The sequence below is a fragment of the Glycine soja genome, chromosome 10 (assembly GCF_004193775.1).
Source record: "Glycine soja cultivar W05 chromosome 10, ASM419377v2, whole genome shotgun sequence".
Classification (NCBI taxonomy): Eukaryota; Viridiplantae; Streptophyta; class Magnoliopsida; order Fabales; family Fabaceae; genus Glycine; species Glycine soja.
This window is the reverse complement of record NC_041011.1, coordinates 51,614,303-51,639,007: the sequence shown is the minus strand read 5'-3', so window position 1 is coordinate 51,639,007 and position 24,705 is coordinate 51,614,303. Positions and strand designations below refer to the sequence as shown.

General features: G+C 30.3%; 5 protein-coding genes across 5 annotated transcripts; 3 read left to right on the top strand and 2 right to left on the bottom strand.

Moving 5' to 3' along the window:
- The first annotated feature begins 570 nt into the window (after positions 1-570).
- LOC114369455 (ferredoxin, root R-B1-like) lies at positions 571-2,673 on the top strand. Its single transcript, XM_028326686.1, has 2 exons — positions 571-749; positions 1,964-2,673. The coding sequence occupies exon 2, from the start codon at positions 1,972-1,974 to the stop codon at positions 2,434-2,436; it is 465 nt and encodes a 154-aa protein (XP_028182487.1). The 5' UTR covers positions 571-749; positions 1,964-1,971; the 3' UTR covers positions 2,437-2,673.
- A 5,391-nt stretch (positions 2,674-8,064) lies between these two features.
- LOC114370524 (replication protein A 14 kDa subunit B-like) lies at positions 8,065-9,622 on the top strand. The gene is made up of 3 exons (XM_028327901.1): positions 8,065-8,180; positions 8,677-8,935; positions 9,207-9,622. The coding sequence occupies exons 2-3, from the start codon at positions 8,680-8,682 to the stop codon at positions 9,269-9,271; spliced, it is 321 nt and encodes a 106-aa protein (XP_028183702.1). The 5' UTR covers positions 8,065-8,180; positions 8,677-8,679; the 3' UTR covers positions 9,272-9,622.
- Positions 9,623-11,270: 1,648 nt separating this feature from the next.
- LOC114372115 lies at positions 11,271-13,086 on the top strand. Its single transcript, XM_028329527.1, has 2 exons — positions 11,271-11,547; positions 12,623-13,086. The coding sequence occupies exons 1-2, from the start codon at positions 11,451-11,453 to the stop codon at positions 12,913-12,915; spliced, it is 390 nt and encodes a 129-aa protein (XP_028185328.1). The 5' UTR covers positions 11,271-11,450; the 3' UTR covers positions 12,916-13,086.
- Positions 13,087-13,770: 684 nt separating this feature from the next.
- Positions 13,771-16,619, bottom strand: LOC114372114 (ribonuclease H2 subunit A). The gene is made up of 8 exons (XM_028329526.1): positions 16,414-16,619; positions 16,270-16,341; positions 15,908-16,031; positions 15,734-15,821; positions 15,309-15,446; positions 15,143-15,230; positions 14,929-15,049; positions 13,771-14,169 (listed from the first exon to the last, which is right to left on the bottom strand). The coding sequence occupies exons 1-8, from the start codon at positions 16,493-16,495 to the stop codon at positions 13,989-13,991; spliced, it is 894 nt and encodes a 297-aa protein (XP_028185327.1). The 5' UTR covers positions 16,496-16,619; the 3' UTR covers positions 13,771-13,988.
- A 3,797-nt stretch (positions 16,620-20,416) lies between these two features.
- LOC114372430 lies at positions 20,417-22,560 on the bottom strand. The gene is made up of 3 exons (XM_028329974.1): positions 21,682-22,560; positions 21,348-21,502; positions 20,417-21,097 (listed from the first exon to the last, which is right to left on the bottom strand). Exons 1-3 carry the CDS (start codon positions 22,253-22,255, stop codon positions 20,843-20,845), a joined length of 984 nt encoding a protein of 327 aa, XP_028185775.1. The 5' UTR covers positions 22,256-22,560; the 3' UTR covers positions 20,417-20,842.
- Positions 22,561-24,705: the final 2,145 nt, after the last annotated feature.

The window sequence follows — 24,705 nt, the reverse complement described above, 5'->3', positions numbered from 1 at the left end:
TTTCAAGCCACCAATCTTGCTTAGAGGTCATAATCATCCAAATGTTATTTGGTTATCATACTAAAAAGTCTAGACTTAGAAAATTTTTCATTCAAATTTACATACAGGTCAAGTCAAGCATTTCCTTGATCTGCACCTATAAATAAGAGCATTATTTTCCTTTAAGATATGCATCGTGATTCTTTAATTACATTATTATTGCCTAAAACTTTTATTATCTTAAGTGTCAAAGTGTATACAGGTGTCTCCTGAAGCACCATACAAGCTATAGAAGAATTTTCCCTTGATTTTGTTATGTAATCTATGATTTTGGTCACAAAACAACTATATATATATATATGGCTCTTACCAAATTTAAACCTTTGAATTCATACTTATAATATAATTTATTAAATACAAAATAAAGGCATAAAATATTCTTTTAAATTGGCCAAAAAATTTAGTGTTGAAAAACTTCAAAATTTAATATATTTGATTTAGTCTATTTTGGTAAATCTCTTGTGACCTAAAATGTACTGGGGCTTGCTTCATTCTACTTTAAGCATATTGCAAAGGCCAATGAAACATAAGCACAAGCGGGCATAAGTAGCTGCGCCGAACGCTCAAAAGGTCACTTTCCCATATCAACCACAAGCCATCTTACTTGACTTGTCTCTGTCTGTCCATATATAACATTCTATTCGTACTTCATTTTCATTCTCACTCCCTCAAACAGTCAAACTTTCATCTTTCTCATTCACTTAACCCAAGTAAGCCTCTTTGCCCAATTTCCTTCTGCCAAATCTCTTTCGTGATTTTGGATTTGAATTTAACCTGTTGTGCATGCATATTACATAGACTTCCTGTTTTCTTTGTTGTGTTGTTTTCTTGTGATAAAGTTTTGTTTTATTGGGTGATCTCCTCTGCTGTCCGATACATAGATGACAATTTTAATTTGATTGGTGTTTTGAATTGTTTGATCCACACCCACTTTTTCATTTCCGTTGATTCATTATTTTGATTGTTCATCGAATTTCAATATCTGTAGCTGGGAAGAGGGGTTAAGATAGGGATCGATATGAATATGATGGTTGGGATTTGAAATTGAAATGGTCTAAGTGTTTTCGATTATGTACACTCTGGAATTCATAATTACTGCGCCATTTTACATTTTCATTGGTTAACAATCCCTTTTTTTTTGGGCTACTGTATATTAACAGGAGGAATTGCCAACCAAAATACCCCTTTTATGCACGTTGATTTGATCTCTTAAAAGATTTATGATAAGAGATAAATTAACTATAAAACGGCGATAATATAGTCTGTTATTGTATTGTCTTTGTTCTACAATTTCTTCAAGATGTGTTCATCTCACGTGCAATTTTACTATACCAAGCATACCCTTTTTGCCCACCATAAGTTACATGATCATAACAATTATATTTTATATGTCAACTTGAGAAATCAAGGTTTGTACTTGATTAGTTGAGTCATTTTTTTGGCAAATTGTTTTGAGTTTTTCACTATTTTATACTGAAGTCCATCCGAGACTGTTAAGTATTCTGATGACCTTTGGCTGTGCTGTGTTCCATTTTTTGCGTAAATTGTGTATTGCTACATGTGCTTGTACATATTACCTTTACTTTGGTTAAATTGAATGCAATTTTTCTATTTAACTTCTAAAACAGTTATTGTTTATTTTACACATTACCTTGAGTGGTTTAACACCTTCTCAACCCATCCCCTGAAGTCATTTTTTTTATCACCAAACTATCCTTAATTCTTTTGTCATTGTTGTTCTTGCGTGCAATATATGTTTGAAACGTGGTTTATGATTGTTGTGCCAGCCAATGAATACTTTAATGATCTTGTTTCACTTAGTTGTGTTATTCCTGTTTGCTTCTGTTCTATTCCCATTAATGAGTTTGTGTTGGTTTTCTATGTGATTGATTCTAAAAACCAATTTACCATTGTCTGAATTCAGGTGTAAAAATGGCAGCATTGAATATGTCCACTGTGAGACTTCCAAGAGCTTCCTTGTCTGGAACGACACCAGCTAGGAGATCTTGTGCTCTCATCAAGAATCCATCATCTTTGAGGTCTGTGAAGAACGTGTCTAAAGTATTTGGATTGAAATCATCTTCCTTTAGAGTGTCAGCGATGGCGGTATATAAAGTGAAGCTGATTGGACCAGACGGTGAAGAGAATGAATTTGAAGCCCCTGATGACACTTACATTCTGGATGCAGCTGAAAATGCTGGAGTGGAGCTACCTTACTCATGCAGAGCTGGAGCATGCTCTACTTGTGCTGGCCATGTTGTTTCAGGCTCTGTGGATCAAGCAGATCAATCCTTTCTTGATGACCATCAAATCAAAAAGGGTTACCTTCTGACATGTGTCTCATACCCGAAATCAGATTGTGTGATTCACACCCACAAGGAGGAAGATCTCGTTTAAGTGGTGGTGGTGTGTGTCTTGTGTTAGTTTTTCTAAGCTTGGATGTGTCATGGTAGCTAGACATATTGTGAAACTCTGTTGGTGTTGGTACAACTTTTTGAATCGTTCTAAATTTATGTGAACTTTAATATGTAGCCATTAGATCGATTCATTCAAGAATAAGGCTATGTTTCGCCCAATATTATATTCAACCTTAAAACTTATTTTGAAGTTCAAAATATAAGCTTTAAAAATAAAGTGTAAGTTGTTTGGCGATTATTGCTTAAAAGGAGAGATTAAAGTTCTGTTTCATCGTCTCAAGACAATTAATCTGTATCATTTGTTCGGGGTGAAAAGGAGACAAGGATTAGGGTATGCATTTTTTGAAAAGTTACTGTAGTTAGCTTTTTTCTTAAAATGTTTTTTTACATAAAAATAGGGTTCTTAATTTTGTAGGAGTGTTTTTTCAAAAATATTTGGCACAACTTTTCTTATTAAGGGTATGATTCCCCTAGCACATGTGATTCATACTCACGTGTTGGACTATTTACTTTGTCTAATATAAAGTATTATGATCATGTGTGATAAAAGAAAAGTTATATGAATCATGTGTCAGGGAATCATAATACTATTTTGGTTTGAATCATAAAATATAATCCTCTTGAAACATATATTTATAAAGTTGTATGAATCATAATACTAGTTGATAAAAAAAAATTGGTTCAATCAGGTTTCTTTACTTGTATAGGGTTTAATTAAAATCTTTATTTTTTTTAAATAAGTCCAGTTTTTCTTCTATTTGTTCTAAAAAATTTAAAAATAGGAATAAGTTTGGTTTTAAATGAGATCAAATTGAATATATTTAAAAAAAATAAGGAACCTAATTAACACTTTTTTTTTTAGAAAACATAATTGAAACTAAAAAAAACGAATTTAAATATTTTTAAAAATTGCATGATCAAATTAAAATTTTTAATAATAAGAGGAATAAATTAAATAAAACCCTCCTATATTATGTTAAAGCTTAAAGCTTACTTTAAAGTTCAAAATATGAGCATTAAAAAAAAGTATAAGACCGATAAAAAAAAAAAAGTATAAGTTGTTTGACGATTTTTGCTATATATAAATTTGCATAACTATCCTGAATGAGAACATTTTTATAAGTTATTCTTCAATGAGCAAATTTTTAGAAATTTTTAAAACCATTATAAATATTAAATTAATTTAGTTAGAATGGTTTTAAAAATAAATGTTATATTTATCAAATTCATTTAATATTTAGAATAGTTTAAATATTATATTAAAAATATTTTTTATTTTGTGTTAATTTTTAAAGTATTTCAATATTTAAATAGTTACGGAGTTTTTTTTCGCTCTTTTCTTCTCATTCCACGATGAATATATGTGTATAATAATTAAATATTACTCCTTTCTTTGTTTTTTAGAAGAAAAAATTTAATGTCATACTTATTAAAAAATTAGTTAACTTCGTTCATTTAGGTTATTTTTCATCAAAAGATAATTTTTTTTCTAAGCTATTCTTCATAATTTAATATTAAGCATAAACTCCCTATTAAATGAAAACTATTTTAAACATAGTCTCATTAAATGAAGTAAAAATAGTCAAAATTTACTTATAAAACAAAACAAAAAATTATGTTTTTTTCCTTATAAAAAATGGATGGAATAGAAAACAAGTAAAGATATAGTTAATAAAGGAATAATTAATGTGATCTTAAATTTTAGAAATAACAGAAAAATAGAAACAATTTTTTTAAAAAAAATCTGACACTTAGAAACAAAAAGGAGGAAGTAAATTTTAATATCAAGAGTCAAAACCACTCTGAACATTAAATAAATATAAAATTTAATACTAATTAGATTAAATGAATTCAATAAATGCAACATTTAATTTTTTGAACTATTATACATATTGAAATTAATATAATAAATATAAAATTTAATATTAAATGTATCTAATAAATGTAACATTTAATTTTAAAACTATAATACATATTAAATGAATATAATAAATGCAACATTTAATTTTAAAACTATTATACGTATTGAAATTAATATAATAAATATAACATTTAATATCAAGACTACTCTAAATATTAATCTTCTAATCCCATAGAATTTGTTGTCCTATTTTTTTTAATGCAAACAAAAAAAATTAAAAATAAATAAAAGTGAGTGAAAATTTGATAAAATCAATTTTATCATCGTTACTCCTCTAGTCAGAAAATAATTGTCATCTTGGATGTTTTATATAGATCAAGACAAAATAATAAATAATAAATAGATGAAATAATATAATAACTTTATAAAATTAATCTTATATTATTATTGATTTATTTATACATTTTTTTATTCATAAAAGATATTAGTGAAAAAATTAATTAATGTTACATTAAAAATTTAAATAATAATTATTTTAGAATATTTTTTTTCTTATATGACAGTTATAATGAGACAGAAAGTAAATAAATATATTAAATATAAATTTAACATGAAAAATATTTTAAATATTAATGAAATTGATAAACATAACATTTAATTTTTAACTATTATACATATTAAATGAATATAATGACTCTAAGATTTAATATCAAGACCAATTTTTTAAAGGATATCAAGACTACTCTAAATATTAAATAAATATGATAAATATAAAACTTAATATTTAAAATACTATACATATTAAATGAGTATAATAAATATAGCATTTAATATCAATAATACTATAAATATTAAATGAATAAAATAAATACAACACTCAAAATCAAGACTACTCTAAATATTAAATAAATATAAAAAATAAAAAATATCAAATGAATTTTAATAAAAAAAAGATAAATGCTATTGTAAATGCTATCCGAATTTAATAAATAAAACATTTAATATCAAGACTACTCTAATTGCTTAAAAAATTAAGATTACTGTAAATATTAAATGAATTTAATAAATCAAACATTCAATACCAAGACAATTTTAAACATTGAATGAAATTGTTAAATATAATTTTAATATTAAAACTAATCCATATATTAAATGGACTTAACATATATAAAATTTAATAAATTTATTATAAACATTTCGTCGTAAAAATATTCTAAATATTAAATGATATAATAAATAAGTATAATCCAAATTTAATTGATTTCTTAAATAAATATTATAAAAATTAATATAACATTAACTATTAATGTAATTGATGAATGTAAACATTATTATTATTATTATTATATAAATATAAAAATTATTGCAACTATTTTAAATAATGAATTGATGTAACTACTAAATATTAGAGTGTATTCACCAAATTTATATATATATATTTTTTGTGTACACTTGTTACACAAAACTTTGAATTTATGATCTAATGTATAGTATCTCAATCCTGGCCATTAAGCCGATAGGATTAAGCTCGCTGCTCACTGCTCACGAAATCAAGGCCCATGCTAGGTGCACCAGCCATATTAATTGTGCGCCAAGCATTAAAGAGAAAATTCCAAAAATGTCTTTAATTCTTAAGTAAGAGTTAAACCTGTGAATTTTACACTATTAGTCACACTATTAGCACGACGCTCTAACCAACTGAACTAATAGGTCAATTATATTATAAAATAAATAATATCATTATATATAATACTAAAATTTCTAATGTATATTTAATGTGCATGTAAATTTAAATAATAAATTATAAAAAATTGATTTTGATATAACTCATACGATTAACTAATTTGTATGTTTTTTAAATTTATTAATAAATTAATTTTTTTAATAGTAAATGTTTTTTTTATAAAAAATATACATATTAGATAATCCGTATGAGTTATATCAAAATTAATGTCTCAAAATTTATTATTTAAATTTACATGTGCATTAAATATACATTAGAAATTTTAATGTTACATATAGCAACATTATTTATTTTATAACATAATTGACCTATTAGTTCAGTTGGTTAAAGAATTGTGTTAATAACTTGAACAAGTTAGACTTTTACTTGAATCATTAATTTTAAATTAATTTGTAAAATATTATTTTGAAAAAAAAATTTAAAAAAAAGACTTGTGAATTAACTGATCGGTATCCCTTTTACAAAAGAGCAAAATAAGAAAATTGCATAATTGCTGGGTGCACATAACAATGCCCCAAAATCAAACTAATTTGGCATGGCCCATTTGGCTCGACAAGCTAAGCCAGTGTTAAGAATTACAAGCCCAAGTTAAATGGGATTTATTTTCATATGCTATTTTTTTTTTTCGTTTAAAGTTATGTAAATTTAAAGAGAGAAAAAATCTAGCTAATTTGATTTGGCCCAACCGGTCACCGTGCCATGTCTGGCTACAAAGCTACATAAAGAACTCAGAGTGGCCTACTTTTCACGCTTGGCCCAACAAGCTGGGCCATTTTGCCAACTTTACCCGTAAGCTAGTAAACATCAATCCTGGCTATTGTATTCTGCATTCTATTATTCTGGACCTCTCAATTTTAAATTTATATTGCGGAAGAACTTTTTGGAATGTAATAAAAGATGATTGACCTCTCATTTTAAAATTTATATTGCAGAATGAATTTTTTGGAATGCAATGAAAGGTGGCTGATGTAATAAAGGAAATACAAGATATAAATACCCATCAATTTCTTGAGAATATGATTAATTTCTATGGACTGTTCCTTTTCCAGGGGGTGTTTCTTAAAAGTAAAAGATACCTTATTTTTCTCCTTTCTTTTAATCAAAAGGGAATAAAATATGTTCAATGAATATCAAAATAAAAAGTATAGTAATTACTAATTACTCGTGGTTGGTCTGGTTTTTTGAGAAAATATTCCTTGAAGTTATTCTTGGCGGCAATGGAGTAGTAAAGCTTACATTCGGCAGAAATGATGCCACATTAACAAAAGGAGAATCAAGACATGATCGTTGAATTTAATATAATATTTTTAAGGATTATTCCCAGTAGTTTGTAGAATTTGGTTAGCAAAATATGTTAATAGTAAGGAGCATTATTATTCTTGTAAGATACAAAAAGGTTAAAATTTATTTGAGTTTTCATGCGTTTGGATAAAGGGGAAAAAAGAAAATAAAAAAATATTTTGTTTAGTTGAAAAAAAAAAGATAGAAATATTTTTCTATATTCTTTGTAATTCAAATTATAAAATTTACGTCTTTATTTTATTTCCCCTTGCTTAAACAAATGGTGAGTTTGGGAAACATGATTTACAGAGGAAAGAAAAAGTTGAGAGAAAATAGCATAGTATAATAGGAAGAAGTTTTATTTTTCAATTATACTTCTTCATTTCTTTCTTTTTTTCTCTTAATTCAAATAAACTACAAAACTATACATATTTTGTTCCATCTCTTTCCATTTTACTTATTAATTTTTTATTTTTAACTAAAACAAACATTCATATTATTTTTAATTTTGATTTATTCAAAATATAAAAATTATCAACAATAATTTTAAAATATTCTCAATGAAAGATATAAGAATTTATAATTTCGATCTCCTTCATATAAAATTAAATTGAAAAAAAAACAAAGGAAGTATGTTGTTGAGATTTGTCATTTGAGGGAGAAAAAGGTAAAATCCAGTATAATTGTTTCCCGCCAAAGAATAAAAAAAAACTAATTTTTAGGGTTCCCGCTCTGTTCCTTTTTCCGCGCTCTCTCTTCATATCAAAGTGTAGTGACGCGTCACAGACACTCTGTCAAACTACGCAAACGCAAAGGGTTTCTTTCCCATCATTAGAAGGTTCACTCTTTCGTCTCCTTTTTTCTTCTGCTTCGATTTTGTCTTTTTTGCTGCATAATATTATTCACTGATTTGCCATATCTTTAGGGTTAGGTGATCTGTTGTACATACGCGATACTCATATTCTTTGTTTGCGCACTCGACGTGTTTGTGGAAAATCCTCTTAGGCTATCATGTGGCATAGTTGTTATTTTTCCTTTTTCCTCGTTAACACGCCCAACGCTTACTGTAATTATGTGCCGAGTTGAAAATTTGAAACCAGACTTTTTTCAGATTATGCAATCATTAGTTACCCACTAATCAGGAAGTTCATTTGTTTAAGCTATTTTTTTTATCGACAAATGTTAGTTTTATTATAAATATTAGTGAGGGATTCAAACTTGCTACTTCTCCCCTCTTCTCCCTTCGTCCTTAAGCCCTCCCTTCCGGCCAACCTTATATCTCCCATTTGTTTAAGCTATGCCTGCAAAGCTTGATTGTTTTTGTCTTGTTTCAGGTCATGGACACGTCAAATCCTGCTGTATTTGTAAATGCTCAGTTGATTCCCAACTTTATAGGGAAGAAAGTAAGAACAGTGGTTCAGGTGAGCCAATGTGATGGTGGGGTTGCCACAGCAAAATCCACAGATGACTGTCAATTAACCATAAAAGGGTTGCCACAAGTCCCTCTTATGAACTATATTGAGGTCATTGGCATTGCTGAAAGTAACAACTCTATTGATGCCGAAATATGGACTGACTTTGGCAGCACATTTGGTACGAACCATTACAACCTTATTTCTTACTTAATTGTCAATTAATAGATCCACTTTTCTGTCAAAATGAGAAACGAATCACTTGAAGTAAATGTTTCTTCTAACATGTGTTTTGTTGTCAATTAAACCCCGTATTGGATTTATTGGGCGATTGCTCTCTTCCTCTACCATGGACACAATGGAAATTAGAATTAGGATCTGTTTGTTATTTCTTGTTTCTATTGTTCTGTTCCTACATATTTATGTTGGTTTTGATCTTGCCCTCTTTGTAGACACCTTCTCTTACAATCAGTTGTGCCAACTAGCCAATGGTGAATTTAAGGGTCTGTTTCTCTAGGGACATCAAGGATGCTGGGCCAGCAATTAGATGGGGTTTGTTAGAAGTTACTGCTTTTTATACTAAAGCACGTGTTTACATGTAAATGTAGGAACTATGTTTTTGAGTATATGGTATCCGCAGAGGAGCAGGGCACATGTGCTCTGTAGGAACTGTTCCATTATCTCTGATGTTAGCTAGGTTGAGTTTGGCTTATGTCTGCATCTGGTTCCATCGTCTTCAATTATACTCCCGTGAATGAAATGAGGTATTAATTTCATATAGAATATTTTGTTCTTCACCTAACTAAAATACCCTGGATGTTTTCCCCCTTCCAGTTGTATGTTCATCGCAAGAAACTTTGTTACGTTCTTCTTTATTGTTATATTTCTTTTATACTGTATCGATTTACTTTATTAAGTGTTTTTAAATTTGATTTTAAATGTTCATTTTATCAAAATCAATTTAATTAAAATTGAGTTTGCATTAAAGTGATTTATATTTGAAAACAAATTTGTATTGGTGTAGGATAATAATGAGCTTCGATTTAAACAAAAATTGCAATGCAATGACACCGCAACACATCTAAAAGCAACAACAAACTAATTGGTATTGCTAGTGTAGGATAAAAATGAGGGGGAGAGAAATAGGATGGATAAAAGTAAAAGAACCCAATGAAAAAAAAGATTTAAATCTAATTTTGGTTCCCTATTTTGTTTAATTTACAATTTTATTCTCTTCATTTTTAAATAGAGAAATATAGTTTCTTTATTTTATAAAATTTGTAATTTTAGTTCAATTCTCAGTTTTACTTATGTTTTATTTCTTTTTATTTTGGTCCAAATGATTTAATTAACTAAAACATAAGAAATAAAAAAATAGGCAAAATTTAAAATTAAATCAAAATTATGATTTTTTTAAAATAGGGGTTAAATATCTCTATTTTAAAATGAAATGGCTAAAATTGTGAATTTGAAAGAGAGATGAAAGTTATATTTAAGCCTAAAATTTTTTTAGAAATATTTGATCCTTATTTTAGAAAATTTATAACTATTTATCAAATAGAGGAAGTATATATTAAGAGTTTAATATATATATATATATATATATTAATAATGAAAAATAATTTTAAATTATTATTTAATTATAAATTATTGTTTAAATTATTTTAAATAATTATTTAAAAGTTAATAAACTTATTATATATAATATATTCCTAACATAGTCAATATATAACTGCCACCTCATCCCTTTCTAATGATAACCGGGAGTGCAAAGGTGCTTTAGAGTATGTTTGGAGTGCTGTTCATTATGCGACATCGCACGTACGTTTCCAGACGGATCCAAAGGCTGTTTGCAAAAGATACTCTCGAGATCCTTTTGAAAACCTGGTTATGCGGATCCCCAAGCAACTCAAACAAACACTTAATTGTAAAAGTTACGCAACCCGGTAAGAGTTGCTAACTTACTGTAAGCAAAAATAATAAAACAAACTTGTATTCTAGTAATTCAAAATGTTAATATTAGTTACTTTAATCTTTAACTCTACATAATATCTTTATTTTAGTCCTTAATTTTTTTTTTTTAAAAACATTCTTTTAATTTTTTACTTTAGTTTTAGTTATCATTTATTTTTTAAAAAATCACTTAAAAATTAATAAAACATGAGTGATTATTTCTCAAAATTAAATATTAACCCTAAATCTAATTAATTGTTTTAATGGACTTCATCAATGTAAAAATACGAATTATTTGACTTTTTATTTTTTAAAAACAAAAATAATAATTTTCACTTTATAAGAGCTAACATGATCAACAAAAATAATATGCTTTACTGTTATGAGTTTCTGTGGTACACAGAAGCATGGTCGATGGTGGTTAAACTTTCTAATCACTTTTTAGATGACAAACTAATTGCCAAGAGATTCATCATTTAATAGTTGGACCACTCACTATATTTTGTTATATAAATTAAAAGCTTTACAGTAAGGCCACTTTCCGCTGAAGATAAGGTCAAACTTGTTAAATATTCTTCTTAAAATCATTCTAAGCTGCTACCAGCTGCGCCCACACAATCCATTGATTCATTCAGTGAGCGAGAAAGTGAGAAGTTGTGGCCACCAATTTTTAATTTCATTTTTATATAAAAGAAGAAGAATCATCATCTGTATACATTACTAGCCATTAGCTAAACAGACAAATGTGTTTCAGAGTATTATTAGGAGTTTCTCTTCTTATCTTGATTTATCTCATTAATCTTGCTCCTGCATATCCTCTTCACCACACCTTGCTTTCAGGTACTATCCTAACTCCTCTCTCTTTTAATTAACTTAGAAAATGTCCTAAGTTTTAACTCAATTTTTATCTTGCCAATCCCTTTCCCTCTAGCTTTTTTGATTTGGGTTCTTTTTTAATTTTCTTCACTATTGCTTATAGTTATAGCCCTTTACTGCATTTGTTGGTACCTGTTGAGTGTATGCTAGCTAATAGGTATCATGTTCAATAAACGTAGGATATCTTATCAAGATTGTGGAAAATGACCATAATAATAACATAAGCTGCACATGCATAAGCTTATTGTTTAATAGAATTATTATTACAGGGTCATCAAGCCAAGTTTTCTAATTGTGGAACTGCCGAGTAACCCTCTTTTCCGGTGCTAAACACTTTCTATTCTGTATCAAGAGTTTCTGATATTTTAGTATAGTATTATTCCAAATCTATTATTACAGTCCTTTTTTCCTTAACCATGCCATTCTTTCATGTATCGCATAAGTCTAAAGATTGAATTTTTGCATAGATTATTACCGTCCCTTTCCAATGTTCCTTGTCTCCCACTATTAGAAAAATCTCAGATGCTATAACTGCTTTTTGCTCAAATTCCTTTGCAATACAAGGCGAATGAACTTTACTACAGGTCGGTTGGGGAAGGAAAAAAAATAACGCTTTTGAAAGATGTTTTACCAGACAGCAGTTCCCATTGGTCGTTGTCTTTCAATGTTAGTGATCTATAGGGGTATCCAATACCAAATTATGAACTTCGATATCGTGTGTGCTTTTGTATAGTCTACAAATCTTTAACAACTGAAAGTATTTAGAATTATTACCTTTATTTGCTTACAGCATCCTGTGAGAGGGTTCATAATTGAAGAGGTCTACTTTGCAGTCAGTACTTCAACATAAGCTGGGAATATAGTTATTGTTATTGCACTAGTATTTACCAGTAGGATGTGAGTACAAATCTTTGTAATAAATAACCACATCATTTTCTTCTGCGATTTTCATTTGGGCAGAGTTTATAAGCAATACTAGGGGAATTAACCTTGTTAATTTCTTTCTTAAGCATGTAGTAAGACAATTTTTTTTAAACAGAAATTGTGCAGAATAGCAAGTTCGAAGATAAGGGAATACTATATGGAAGTAGGATAGGAGGCGCTGGTCATGGAGGCAGTTCACACGGAAATGGAAATGGAAATTCAGGATCACCTGAAACACGAGGAGGAGGAGCTGCACTTATACCTGTTTATGCAGCAGGTGCTGCAAACAAAAATCACCAACATCAGACCCGTCATGGTGCTGCAAACTGCAACCTTAACAAAATCAGATTTTCCAACTTGCTTATGATCATCCTGGTCTATCCTCTCATACTGTCATTTTTGTTGTAATAGAAAGCGCAAAAAATAGTTCATTGTATATTATGTAACAACTGTTACAGGTCTTTCGAGAAATAGTGCTGTCATGGTCTACTGATGTATTTTGTTTAGGTTAAATTTGTGACACTTTGCAGAATGTATCAAATGCTGATGAATAAAACTTGTTTCGAATGGCAAGGAATATATGTTCAATACTCAAAATACCAAATCAAGCACATAGAAAGCCCGTAAACTTTATAGAATCTGTACCAAAAGAGAAAAGTTTACAGATTCAATGTGGGAAGAAGGTGCAGTTGACTCGTTTATATGCCTAACTGCAATTGCAAGTCAGTATAAATAGCATAGGTAATTATACAGAATCTCCCTTAAATGTCCCTCCACTTGAAAAATTGATATGTGCCAAATACAAATTCTCTTTTAAATGTTACATTTTCTCTCTTAATTATTAAAAAAAATGGCAATTACTATTCTTTGATTAGAGTGAAAGAGACTGACCAAGAAATCAAGTGAGCTGATAATGCATGAATAAAACTAAAAACAAAGTTCTGCTCCCAGCACATTCAAAATATATTATCATTTTCTGTTATCATACGAAGCAGTGTTTGCAAGTTGAGTGTAACCGTTTTAAACTGAGAACACAACTCATTGTTTTCAATCGGAATCACTATTTTCACATCCTTGAAACCTCCAGATTTTAAACTAGAGAGCCAGTAAATGACGTGTGCAGGCCTGTTGGAGAGAACTGGTATCCCGCTCCCCAGGTTCAGATCCAAACCTGGAAACGCTCAGTAACTCAACTACTCCATTCAGACATCCAAGAATTTTGTCTGGTTGAGCTGAGTAGAGGACATTTAAATCATATACATAGAAATAAATGTTTAATATGATGGCTTAAATTTCAATAGATATTAAGTATACTAATAATTAAATTGACGCAATACTTGGTACACATCTTGTTAGACTGAGCATCATCTGTATATGCAGAAAATGTTATCTAAGGATGAAATTCGAATAATATATAGTTTCACATAGCTAGATATTACTGGAATAAGGCAAATAGAGGGGACAATACTTGAGCATCACTTTTAGAAATAAGTGAGGTGCTCAAGTTTCCGAGCCTGAAAAAACCTACAGCGTCCTTTACCACTTGATTCTATTTCTTCACTTCTCTTGGATGTGGTGAAACCCACATTGCTTAATTTCAATTGCCGCTTGCCATTCTTATTGTTGCTTCCACCACCATCTTCATCTAAATTGTCAGACTCCCTGTAAATAATTCCAAGTGTTAATGAAGAGAGATAAGCACAAACAACTCTTACAATAACCTTGGAACATAAACACAGTAGATAAGGGAAAGGGGACTTGGCCCATATCCAGGGTGGGTGGCCCTGCAAGTTATTCAAATTTCATCCATATCGTATACATGATGCGTGCCAAGAAATCAACTTTTTAAAAAGATTGATCCATAAAATGTCAAAGAGTGAAGCCAGGGGGGTTGGCTTTCAACATGGTTTACCAAGGTATAAAGGACCTGTGATTGTTCACGCTTCAAGCTCAAAGCTTGTGTGAGTAGTTTGTGTTGAAAATATCAAACCACACCTAACACCTTAAGCTTTTAGGAGATTGCTAAGTCTGGTAGTAGCAAGTAAACCTTGAAGCCCTTAAAACTCAAAAATAGTCTTCTAAGAGTTACGAAAGAAATTTAAAGAAAATGATAGTCAGATTTAGTTTGTAAATTGAACTCAACACCTGGTTTAGGTTGCAATATTTAACCACACTCTAAGTTTCATGAACATATCATCACATTGTAATACATCACATCATGCCAAGTTAATACTGATTTGAAAGTTTTCAGTCTCTTTTATCCCCTTTTTCCTTCCTCTACCTAAAACCCCATAATTTCAACAGAGACCATGGCAAAGAATTGATATGATGAATGCATTAACATATATCAAGTAGAACAAACTTGGGAATCATGTGTTCTACAGTCACAGATTTTCCCAGAGCTTAAGAAAGCAAACTTACCATAACACTTCTGCGGCATCTTTAAAATAAGAGTTGCAGGTTCCCCAACTAAATCGGACCAATGATGGAAATCCAAAGATATGATGTTTGTGATCCTCTAGCCAGGACTTGGTTTGGGGATCTACACAAATGAGAACACAACCAGATTTATTGTACATACAATTTTTAATAAGAACAATAGGCACGGCATGTGATAGAATCACATCCGTCTTACCTCCAGGATATCCGGATCCAAAATTCCTCTGCATGTTTTCAGCAGTCTCATCAAGCACCCATTCTCTTAAAGCACGGTCCCTTGTGACCTGAAAGTTTGGATTAAGGTTGCAGGTAGACTACAGGACTTTATACCACTGGTAATTTCATAAAGGAGAGACAGTTACCTTTGCAACTATGCTTGCACCACTGACAACGGGGTAAAGGCTATCAGCCTTCTTTGCAACCACAAATTTGATAGATGGAAAACTATTAGAGAGCTTCATTTCATATTTCCCTGCATCTCCAACTGTATCTATATAAACCTGCAAGGAACAAATTATGCACTTCTCCCTCAGTAATTGAATTATCGTCTGCTTACTACTTAATACCACACCCTATATACTCTCTTTTGGCACTTAATTCCACTTAATGTCCAAGGGAAGAAATTAAGCACACTGCTCTCATTGAAAGTGAAAATCATGAACAAAAAGGTGCTATAGGCACCAGCCTTATATTGAACCTCTAATCATTTGAGCTATAGATGAACCACAGAATCAGCTTACAGTTTATATTAATTAATAATTACATATAAGTTGGGCGAGGTTTTTACCTCAGTTAGAAGCACTCCCATTTTCAGTACCCTATCAATGAGGCCCATGGCAGAGCTATGTGAAATCTCATTCAAGTTAATCTTATTCCTGTCAAAAATTACAACAAGAAGAGCACTCAGGAAATAGAAGAGAATCCCAGTGAAACATTGAAGGAGTAAGCTATATTGATTTACTTCTTAAGCATTTTAGCGGAGAGTTCCCGGGGGTCAATGACATCAACATCCCATCCAATAGAATCATTGAGTTTTAAAGTTTCAAACAATTCTTCCCTCTTCTCTTCCTTGAGTGTCTTAGAATCTGCACCAACAGAATTGCAAAAGGGTGAACCACTGAGTTTCAACGGATGCACACTAGGCAGTGTTTCCAGTAACAGCGTCAATTCAATATTTTCCCACCAAGCATAAGGTATTTACTAAAATTAATATAAATTAAACTGCTAAGTGGAACTAATCGAATCTCGTAAAAAATCTTCCAATAATATAACATTGGGAACAAAAAATAGTAATAATAAAGAGAAGTTGAGGCGGTATGGTACCTGCAAAACTCAACGTGGAAAGGGTCTTCAGATAGGACTGAGAGCAGTATAAGCAACCGTAGACCATAGGCCCTGAAACAATGACGAAAATATGTTAAAAGGAAGAAAAAAGGGGGAAAGTGGAGAATGGAAAAGGGAATGGACCTAAAACGGGGCCTCTTCCAGCTTCGTCGATTCCCATTACGCAAGGCTTCGATGCCCATTTTGGAAGAATTTTGAATCCCATTCTGCTTCCTTTCGACTACCCAAGGAAACGCGGGTTTTCTTCTCCAGAGTCAAGAGGTTCCCGCCACATAAACATCTTCTACTCTGCCTCGCTGTGGTTCCAAATTCCAATTAGGGCACCAACTTTTCGTTATTTTATCAGTTTTACAATCTTTTTTACCTCTTATGGCTTCTCCCTCCATTCCAAAAATATAAAACTTTTTTTTTAACTAATTCACACGTTTTAACAAATTTAATTAATATAGTTATTGGTATTAAATTTATTAGTATTTACCTTATGTTGCAAAAATTATCCTTAAATTTATTAAAGACTTATAACTCTTTTTTTCACTTAATTAATTTGTATTAGTCTTCTTATTGAACCCTTGTAAAAGAGATATTGTTTTTATCTTTTAAATTTTTGCAGCATTTATTGTAAAGTAATATAGGATACTTGGATAAAAAAATAATTTATGTAAAAAAACAACTTGAAGATAGTCTTATAAAATAAGAAAAACAAAATTGAAAAAATAGTTTTACATTTAGGGACTCATTATATCTTTTTTCAATACCAAAAGTTTAGATATTCATTTGGAGTCGAAATAAATTTTAAGATTTAAAAAATACTTGTAAACATACTTAGTCACTAAGGATCTTTATATTTCCAGCAAAAAAATGAATCACGTCTTTATGGAATATGAATTTGTTTCTTATAATTTAGATCAATCTTTGTTAGCTAACTTTTTATTATATTATTATTTTGAATTTGTAATAATGATTAATTTATATGCATTCTTAATATAAAATCTTTTTACATGAATCTTGAATTATTTTTTTTGAAAATGCAATATAAATATATATAAACATTAATTAAAATTTAAATAAACAAAATTAATAATAAATTATATTACAATTATGATTTATAATAAGTTATATATTTAAATATATAATTTATACTTTATATTTACAATAAACAATTTAAACTATAACATAAAATTATATTTAAATCAACACGTCATCATTCAAATGAAACTGAACTTAAATATCATAACCAAAATCTTGTAGATGAAAATAATGTAAGTTGAGAGAGAATACCTTAATTTTCTAAAGAAAATTAATCATCATCCAAATTGATATTTTATTACCTTTAAAAAATATTTTATTTATAAACCCCAAAAAATTATATTTATTTATTGATAACTTCTATTGACAAAAACTATTGAAATTCAATTTAGAAAGAAAAATAAAAGATGGTGGTAGATTGAAAGTAAAGATAGACACTTAAAAATTCAAATACCTTTATTCCTTAATGTTATGTAATATTTTATTATACTCCCAGTAATGAATTTCATAGTGGTAAGCACAAGCTTAATTTTAAGAAATACCTCTATAGTTAATTTTAAAATTTTAATAAAATAATACTATAAATGATATATAAATAAAAAATAGAAAATATATGAGAATGACACAAGTCAATCATAAACATTATCTGTTATGAAAATTATCCAATTTGAAATAAGTTAAATATTTTTACTTACTTTCTAATTATAGATTCAATTACTTTTTAATATTTTTCATTATTACTTATAATCAATATTTTTTTATTGATTCTCCCTTTCTTTTATAATAACATTCGTATTTTATTAAAAGTTTAATTTTTACGTACCAATTATTAAAATTGTATACTATCCATCAATTGAAAGTTAGTTTAAATATATCTTTTAAAATAATTATTATAAAAACTAATAATTTTATCATGCATAATAATAAATAACTATTAATTTGTTAAACCTGAAATCATGTTCATATTCATGTTAAATAAAATGTGAATAACGAGTCTATATCTAGGTATATAAATACCCCGAGAATATGTGTAGTGAAGTTGTTAATATATAAATTAATATTCATAAAATAAAATATTTTTAGAGCAAAAAATCATATCTTGCTCCTTACAAAATATATGCAACTTATATTTCATTACATATAAAATATGATTTATTATGTTCAGATCACGAAATAAAATCTATGAAACTTATATCATATCTCATTACATATAAAATATGATTTGTCATGTTTAGATCTCAAAATATTTTTTTATAAAAGAAAGGGAAAAAAAGATAAATTTTTCATTAAACATGACGATCTTTTCAATGAATTTTTTATTTTGAGTAAATTAATTCATTTAATCTATCAATCTTTAAGGGTCATCAACATTTTTAAGACTCATCAAAATAGATCAAGTCTAATTGACCCACTAATTAAGCGAGTCAAGATATGTCATATCAAAATCATTTTGATTGCTTGACATTGTGTTTGCTTAAGGTGAAAGTGTATGAATGAAAGTGAAAGCTGAAAAGGGTGGGAAAGAGTGGAAATATGAAAACTGTTTGGTTGGGGTTAAAAGTGATATGAAAGTTTCTTTTTTTTAAATGTAGGCTTCACAAAATAGTATTTCCTTGCAAGAATGAGATGAAAGTGGCGTCAAAGCTACACTAACCGAATAACAACCGTGCCTTTCAACGCTTGTCATTGCCTCTCAACGTTTTTTTTTTTTTTTTTCTTCTGCCTCATGTTTTCTTACATTATAATAATAATAAAAACAAATAAATAACATAACATTAATAATAAAATAATTGTACTAAATAATAATATTAATAAAAGTGTATTTTTGTTTAATATTAAATTCTTTTTCTTTCTTTTCTTACCTATCAAACCACTTCCCTCATTCAAATAGAATAAAATTGTATTGACACTCCTATGCTATTTGACACCTTAAGAAAAAAATGTAACTACGATAGAGAAAAAACAAAATTATCAAATATGTTTATATTATATTTAGGTGTTCATATATAATTATTCATTTAAATATTTAATATTTTTTTCACTTAAACCAAACAACTAATTTTCACTCTCTTTCTCCTCTATTTCACTTCTTTTCATTCCTCGTAACTAAACACAAGTTTTATCTTTGCCAAATGTCATGACATTGCAGTGAGTACGATGACCCAAATTTTCATTTTTATGTACCATTTTCCCACTTTCCCAGCTTGAACCCAAAAATGGATGATTTTAAACCTTGAAACTGAAGTAAGAAAATAAAATGACACAAGTTACAACGGCAAAAGAATTGTAAAATATTACACAAATACTTAATGATAAGTTCATCATTCGGGCAAAGGTAACAATCAAATTTAAAGAGTTTACAAACAATAGGAGTGTTTGGTAGTACTGAAAGTTTAAGCGGTGGTTAGTGGTCAGAATGGTGTTAGTGATAGTGAAACATTTCCGGTGGTACTTGGTAGCATTGTGTGATTGCAATAAAGATGAGTGCAGTGAAGGTGACAATAATGAGGTCATGATGGAGGAGGTAGATGATAAATTGTTAATAACGGCAGTGAGGTGGTTAAGATAGGTGGAGTGTAGACACAGGTAGTTATGCTAACAATAACAGGAAAATTATGAAGGAGGAGAAAAGTGGGGTGATGGGGATGGAGATTTGGTAGTGCCGTATTGGCAATGTTACTGGTTGAAATAGGTGGCAGAATGACAATGGTTATGATGTTATCGCTGACAACATGGTGTACAATATTTATTATAGATAATAACGGAGTTATTCTTCTCGCTACAAATATGATAGATCTATTTTCAAATGATTAGTTGCTGAATATAACCCATATAAGCTCCACGAGTATGCCAGGTCATAATCTATTATACTCGATCTGTCGAATATTTCAACCCCTGTTCAAGTTTTACCACAATTATTTGTATTTGTAAGGTTCTGAACAATGGATCCAAAATAACAAAAGACTTAATTTTTACGCAGTAAGGAAGCGGACTTTGCAATCTGATACCTTAACAAGAGGGGAGGGAATTTTGGAAGGGATACCACGTGAACTATCAGCTAATGGACAAACAAGAACTTGGCTAAAAAGAAACTGTGGAGTTACAAATCAAAACAGGTAAACTGGCATACTTAACTTACTTTTGAATATATTTGGGTGCATATATTTTGGATGTACATTATTTATGAACATGTTCAAGACAACCTTATCCAAACTATCATGAGAAAAAGGGAAAAAGGGAAAAGGAAAAAAGAAAAAGAAAAAGAGAACGCCCTGCTTTTCCAAATCCTATCCAAGTTTTCTGCTTCCGTAATCAAAAGGTCAGACTGACACATGTTCAAGAAGAATGTCCCAGATGACAAAAGCAGAAATATGAAGAAACACTACACATATGCTGGGTACTTAACTTCCTTTAGAAGAACTGACACACAAAAAAAAAAAAAAAACAATTTTGCATCTATTGACAAAGCAAGCCTGGCTGTTCATCCATGTGTGCACAATGATTGAACCCATTAACTAGATCTCTCTCACTTAACTATCTTCTGGAGAATAGATTCCATTTTTTCTTTGTCCCTACACTTGCTGATCAAGTCCAAGTACTTCATAGCATCATGAGGAGGGAGACCTTCAAGAAAAAACTTCAACAACCGATTTTGTGTTCCTTGCATCACTTCAAAACACTGCTCAAGTGCACTCACTTCTTGCTCTTTGCTCAACTCCAATGCCTTCATTAGTGGAAGTAATTCCACCTCCTCTTCTGCAAAATGTTGTTTGCATTGCCCCTAAAAACAAATTAACAACAAAAGCAAGCCCCCAATAAAAAAAATAATGCACACATCCAGATCTCAAATTGACAATGAAAATACTATATCACTTCTGAAATCTGTTTCCAGATACACTAATAGTTATAGCTTCCACGTTTCAGGCTTGATTTCTTATTTCTCAACGGGTTTTAATCAGATAGAAACTAAAAAATCCCAATTTAGAGCATGAGAAAAAGGAATGTTAATTGTTTATAGGAACTGAACATACCTGCAATGACTTGAGGCGAGTAGAAAGGCTGCACAAAGCCTCATGGTAATCAGGGCTGCCAGAGTCCAAAACTCCAACAGATTTTATGACTTCTTTGATACCATTCATGAGAGGTAGGTCCCTAGCATGTTCCTCTTTTGCAGCTTTAGCAAGCCCTGCATTTTTATTTTATTTTCAAAAAACAATTAACATAGAGTAACTCAAAATCAAATAATCATTCACAGCATTGCTTCAAAGGCAAGACATGGCCTACAAAATACGTGACATCAAATCAAATTTATCTTATAAAAATAAAAATCCTAAGGTTGGGTTGAAATTGTTGGTAATAAGTTACCTCGATCGGCCTTATCAAAAAGAGGGAAGAGGATGGTTTCTTCCATCTGAGCGTGTTCCATCATGAGCTCAAGCAGCTCAGAGTAGCTCTTGGCGAATTTTCTAATCTCCATCCTGGGAGTCCCCACGGAAGGATCGACGATCTTCTTTCCGCCACGTGTCGTGAGATCCTCCGCCCACTTAACCATCCTCTCCACGTGCCACAGCATGCTCGTGTGGTGCGCCCGCGTCAAGCTCGCCAGCAACGGCGTCGTTTCGTCCTCCCTCCCGCTCCCAAGCGAGGGCCCAGGGAAGCGCGCGTCGATGAACCGCAGCAGCGTCTCGCGTGAGCCGGAAACAACCTCCGACCCCACCTGGAGCGTAACCGCACCACCACCACCATCTCCCACGCGCTCCGTTTCCGTTTCGACCAAGTCCAACGAAACGGACTTGTGGAGAAGCGCGAAACGGATATAAGCGGCGAGAATGCTCTTGGGCGAGCCGTGTAAACGGACGGTGGGATACACTTTGGCCCCGTCGCGTGGAACAATCTCCGCCGTTAATTTCTTCTCCGACTTCCCCAAACAGTTGCCCATTATGCTGAGGGTGGTTGTGGACTAGATTAAGATACTGGGAAGTGGTAGTAGTGTTGTTGTTAATATGATTATGAATAAAATTGGGATAGGTGATGCTTAAACGAACCGAAAACGACACCGTAATTTGGATTATAGCGTCACCGACCGGGGAGAAACAAGATCTATTCATATAAGTAATGTTGTTTTAAGGTCAATTTCTAATGATATTAAAAGTGCGTGAGTGTGGAATCATCAATGTTCAGGATCCTTCAGTCATTCTTCTCAGCACATGCTGAAGGTTATTCGGCTTAGTTGATCCACGAGAGATACGTGACCTTGTAAGCTACGGGTATGTCTTATAAGGATATAAATATTATTGGTCAATACCAAATTTAAAAAGCAGTCTATGAGAAAACAAGAAATCTGAGTCAAATAAATTAATGCAAATACTGTTGGTCAATACCAAAATTTCCATTCATTAAATGCTTTTCTGTTATTAAAATTTACTACCAAGTGTCTTTGAAATCTTTATTTAAGAATTTAGAATTTATTTTTTTTATATAAAGAATATTATAAGTGCATTATAAACTTAGTCAATCGGGATTTTTGTATTAAACTATTTTAGTATTAATTAATTTCTTAATTAAGCCTTCATTTTTCTTATTTCCTTTATTTATTACTTTAATTTTCATAAATGAAAATATGTTATATAAATAAAATAAAATTACCTTTTTATTTTCTTTAATTTCAAAAATATTTATTAGCCGTGTATATTAGAAAAATAGCAAAGGATAAAAACAATAGTACAATAGTGTTCAGAATAATCGATTTCTTGGTAAATTGTTTCCTCGAAGTAACCGTCACACGGTCTTGTTGTTTTGTAGTGCTTGGCCGTCGTGCTAACGTTTAATGAGTCAACATCCATCAACATTGTTTTTACTATTTATTTCTATAAGACTACGGATAATCTTTTATAATTTTAATTTTTACAATTACTGTTTATAACATCTAATACGTGATGAATAAAGTTTTATATACAATTATCAAACTATATAAATTTGAATAAAAAATTATATTCCTGTAATCCGAAATTAATCTTTCTTAAATTAAATTTTAGCAAAATCGCTACTCAAGAAATGTTGATAATTGGAGCCAATAATTTATGTTTAATGTTAATAAACATAATGCATTTGATGGATTGATCCGAGCAAATTATTTATTCTAATTATGTATAGGTTTCGAAAGTGGTTATTCAGAAGAAAAAAAAAGTTTTGAAAGTGAAATAAATTTTCGCCATAAAACTGATAGAAAAAGTCTAAATACATTGAGTTAAAAGAATTAAGAATCCACTAAGATTCACACACAAAAAAAAAAAAAATCCACTGAGAATAGTTAGTAGGGACGAGATTTGGATAATTTATACAAGATATTAACTTCAAATATTGTTGCCACTGTTATACATTAAAAAGATTAAAAGAAAGGCAAGTGTGGATAATAAAATAGCTACATCCTTTTACATTTTTATTTCTTTGTATGCTATCGATGCTACGTCTTCCGCAATAATATGCAGAATGATGAGGTAGCAGAGGAACAAGTAATTCAAATAAGGCCTTGTTTGTTTGAATAGTGAAACGGAATTATGCATTTTTTTTATGTACTAAATCACAGTTCAAAATAAATTCTCTCGAAAGGGAAAAAAATGGCTATGAGCAAACTCCATTTCCAACCAATATAAAAAAAAGGCACTTAAAAGAGTTCTATCTCATTGGTTACTTTTAATCAATTAAATTTTGTACCAATGCAGTTGAGATAGTATAATGATTGAATACGTTATAATATGTTATTATTGTATAGAGTTGATTTATGCGATAGAGAATGAGTCAAATAGCCGTTGGGTATGAGATGATCATACAAGATGATTGATATTAACAGCGCATGTGGCACTAGCTAGCCATGTGACTATGTGAATGATATGCAAGTTTCCTGAGTGAGTGGTGGATGATAATGGTGGACCATGTTTAGGTTATTGTTGGGCAGTACTTACTTAGGAAGAGCAAGAGATTATAAGTGAGGTTTTGCCAGTTGGTCCCACTCATTCCAATTTCCAAATTACTTGGCCTCCTAACAATTATTGGAAATTCGAAGGTTGTTTCCTCAGTTGTGTATATGGAAGAGGAAATTAAAGGTTTTGTTTTTGTCAACGACAGGGTAAGAATATTCTCATATCAAAGAAATTGTACGGTACGGGCCATGTCCACACTGTATATTATGAGCTGTTTCCAGGTCCCGTTTACATCGTTGCTTAGAAAATGAATCTATGGTTTCTAATTTTTGGTGGCTGAAGAAAGAAGAGGAATAAAAAGTCCACTAAATTTCATGGAAAAAGTTGTTTAAAATTTTGGAAGCATTTACCTTTGGGCTTGATATACATAGGGAATGCGAAAAAAGGAAATTTGAGATTTTTGTTGTCA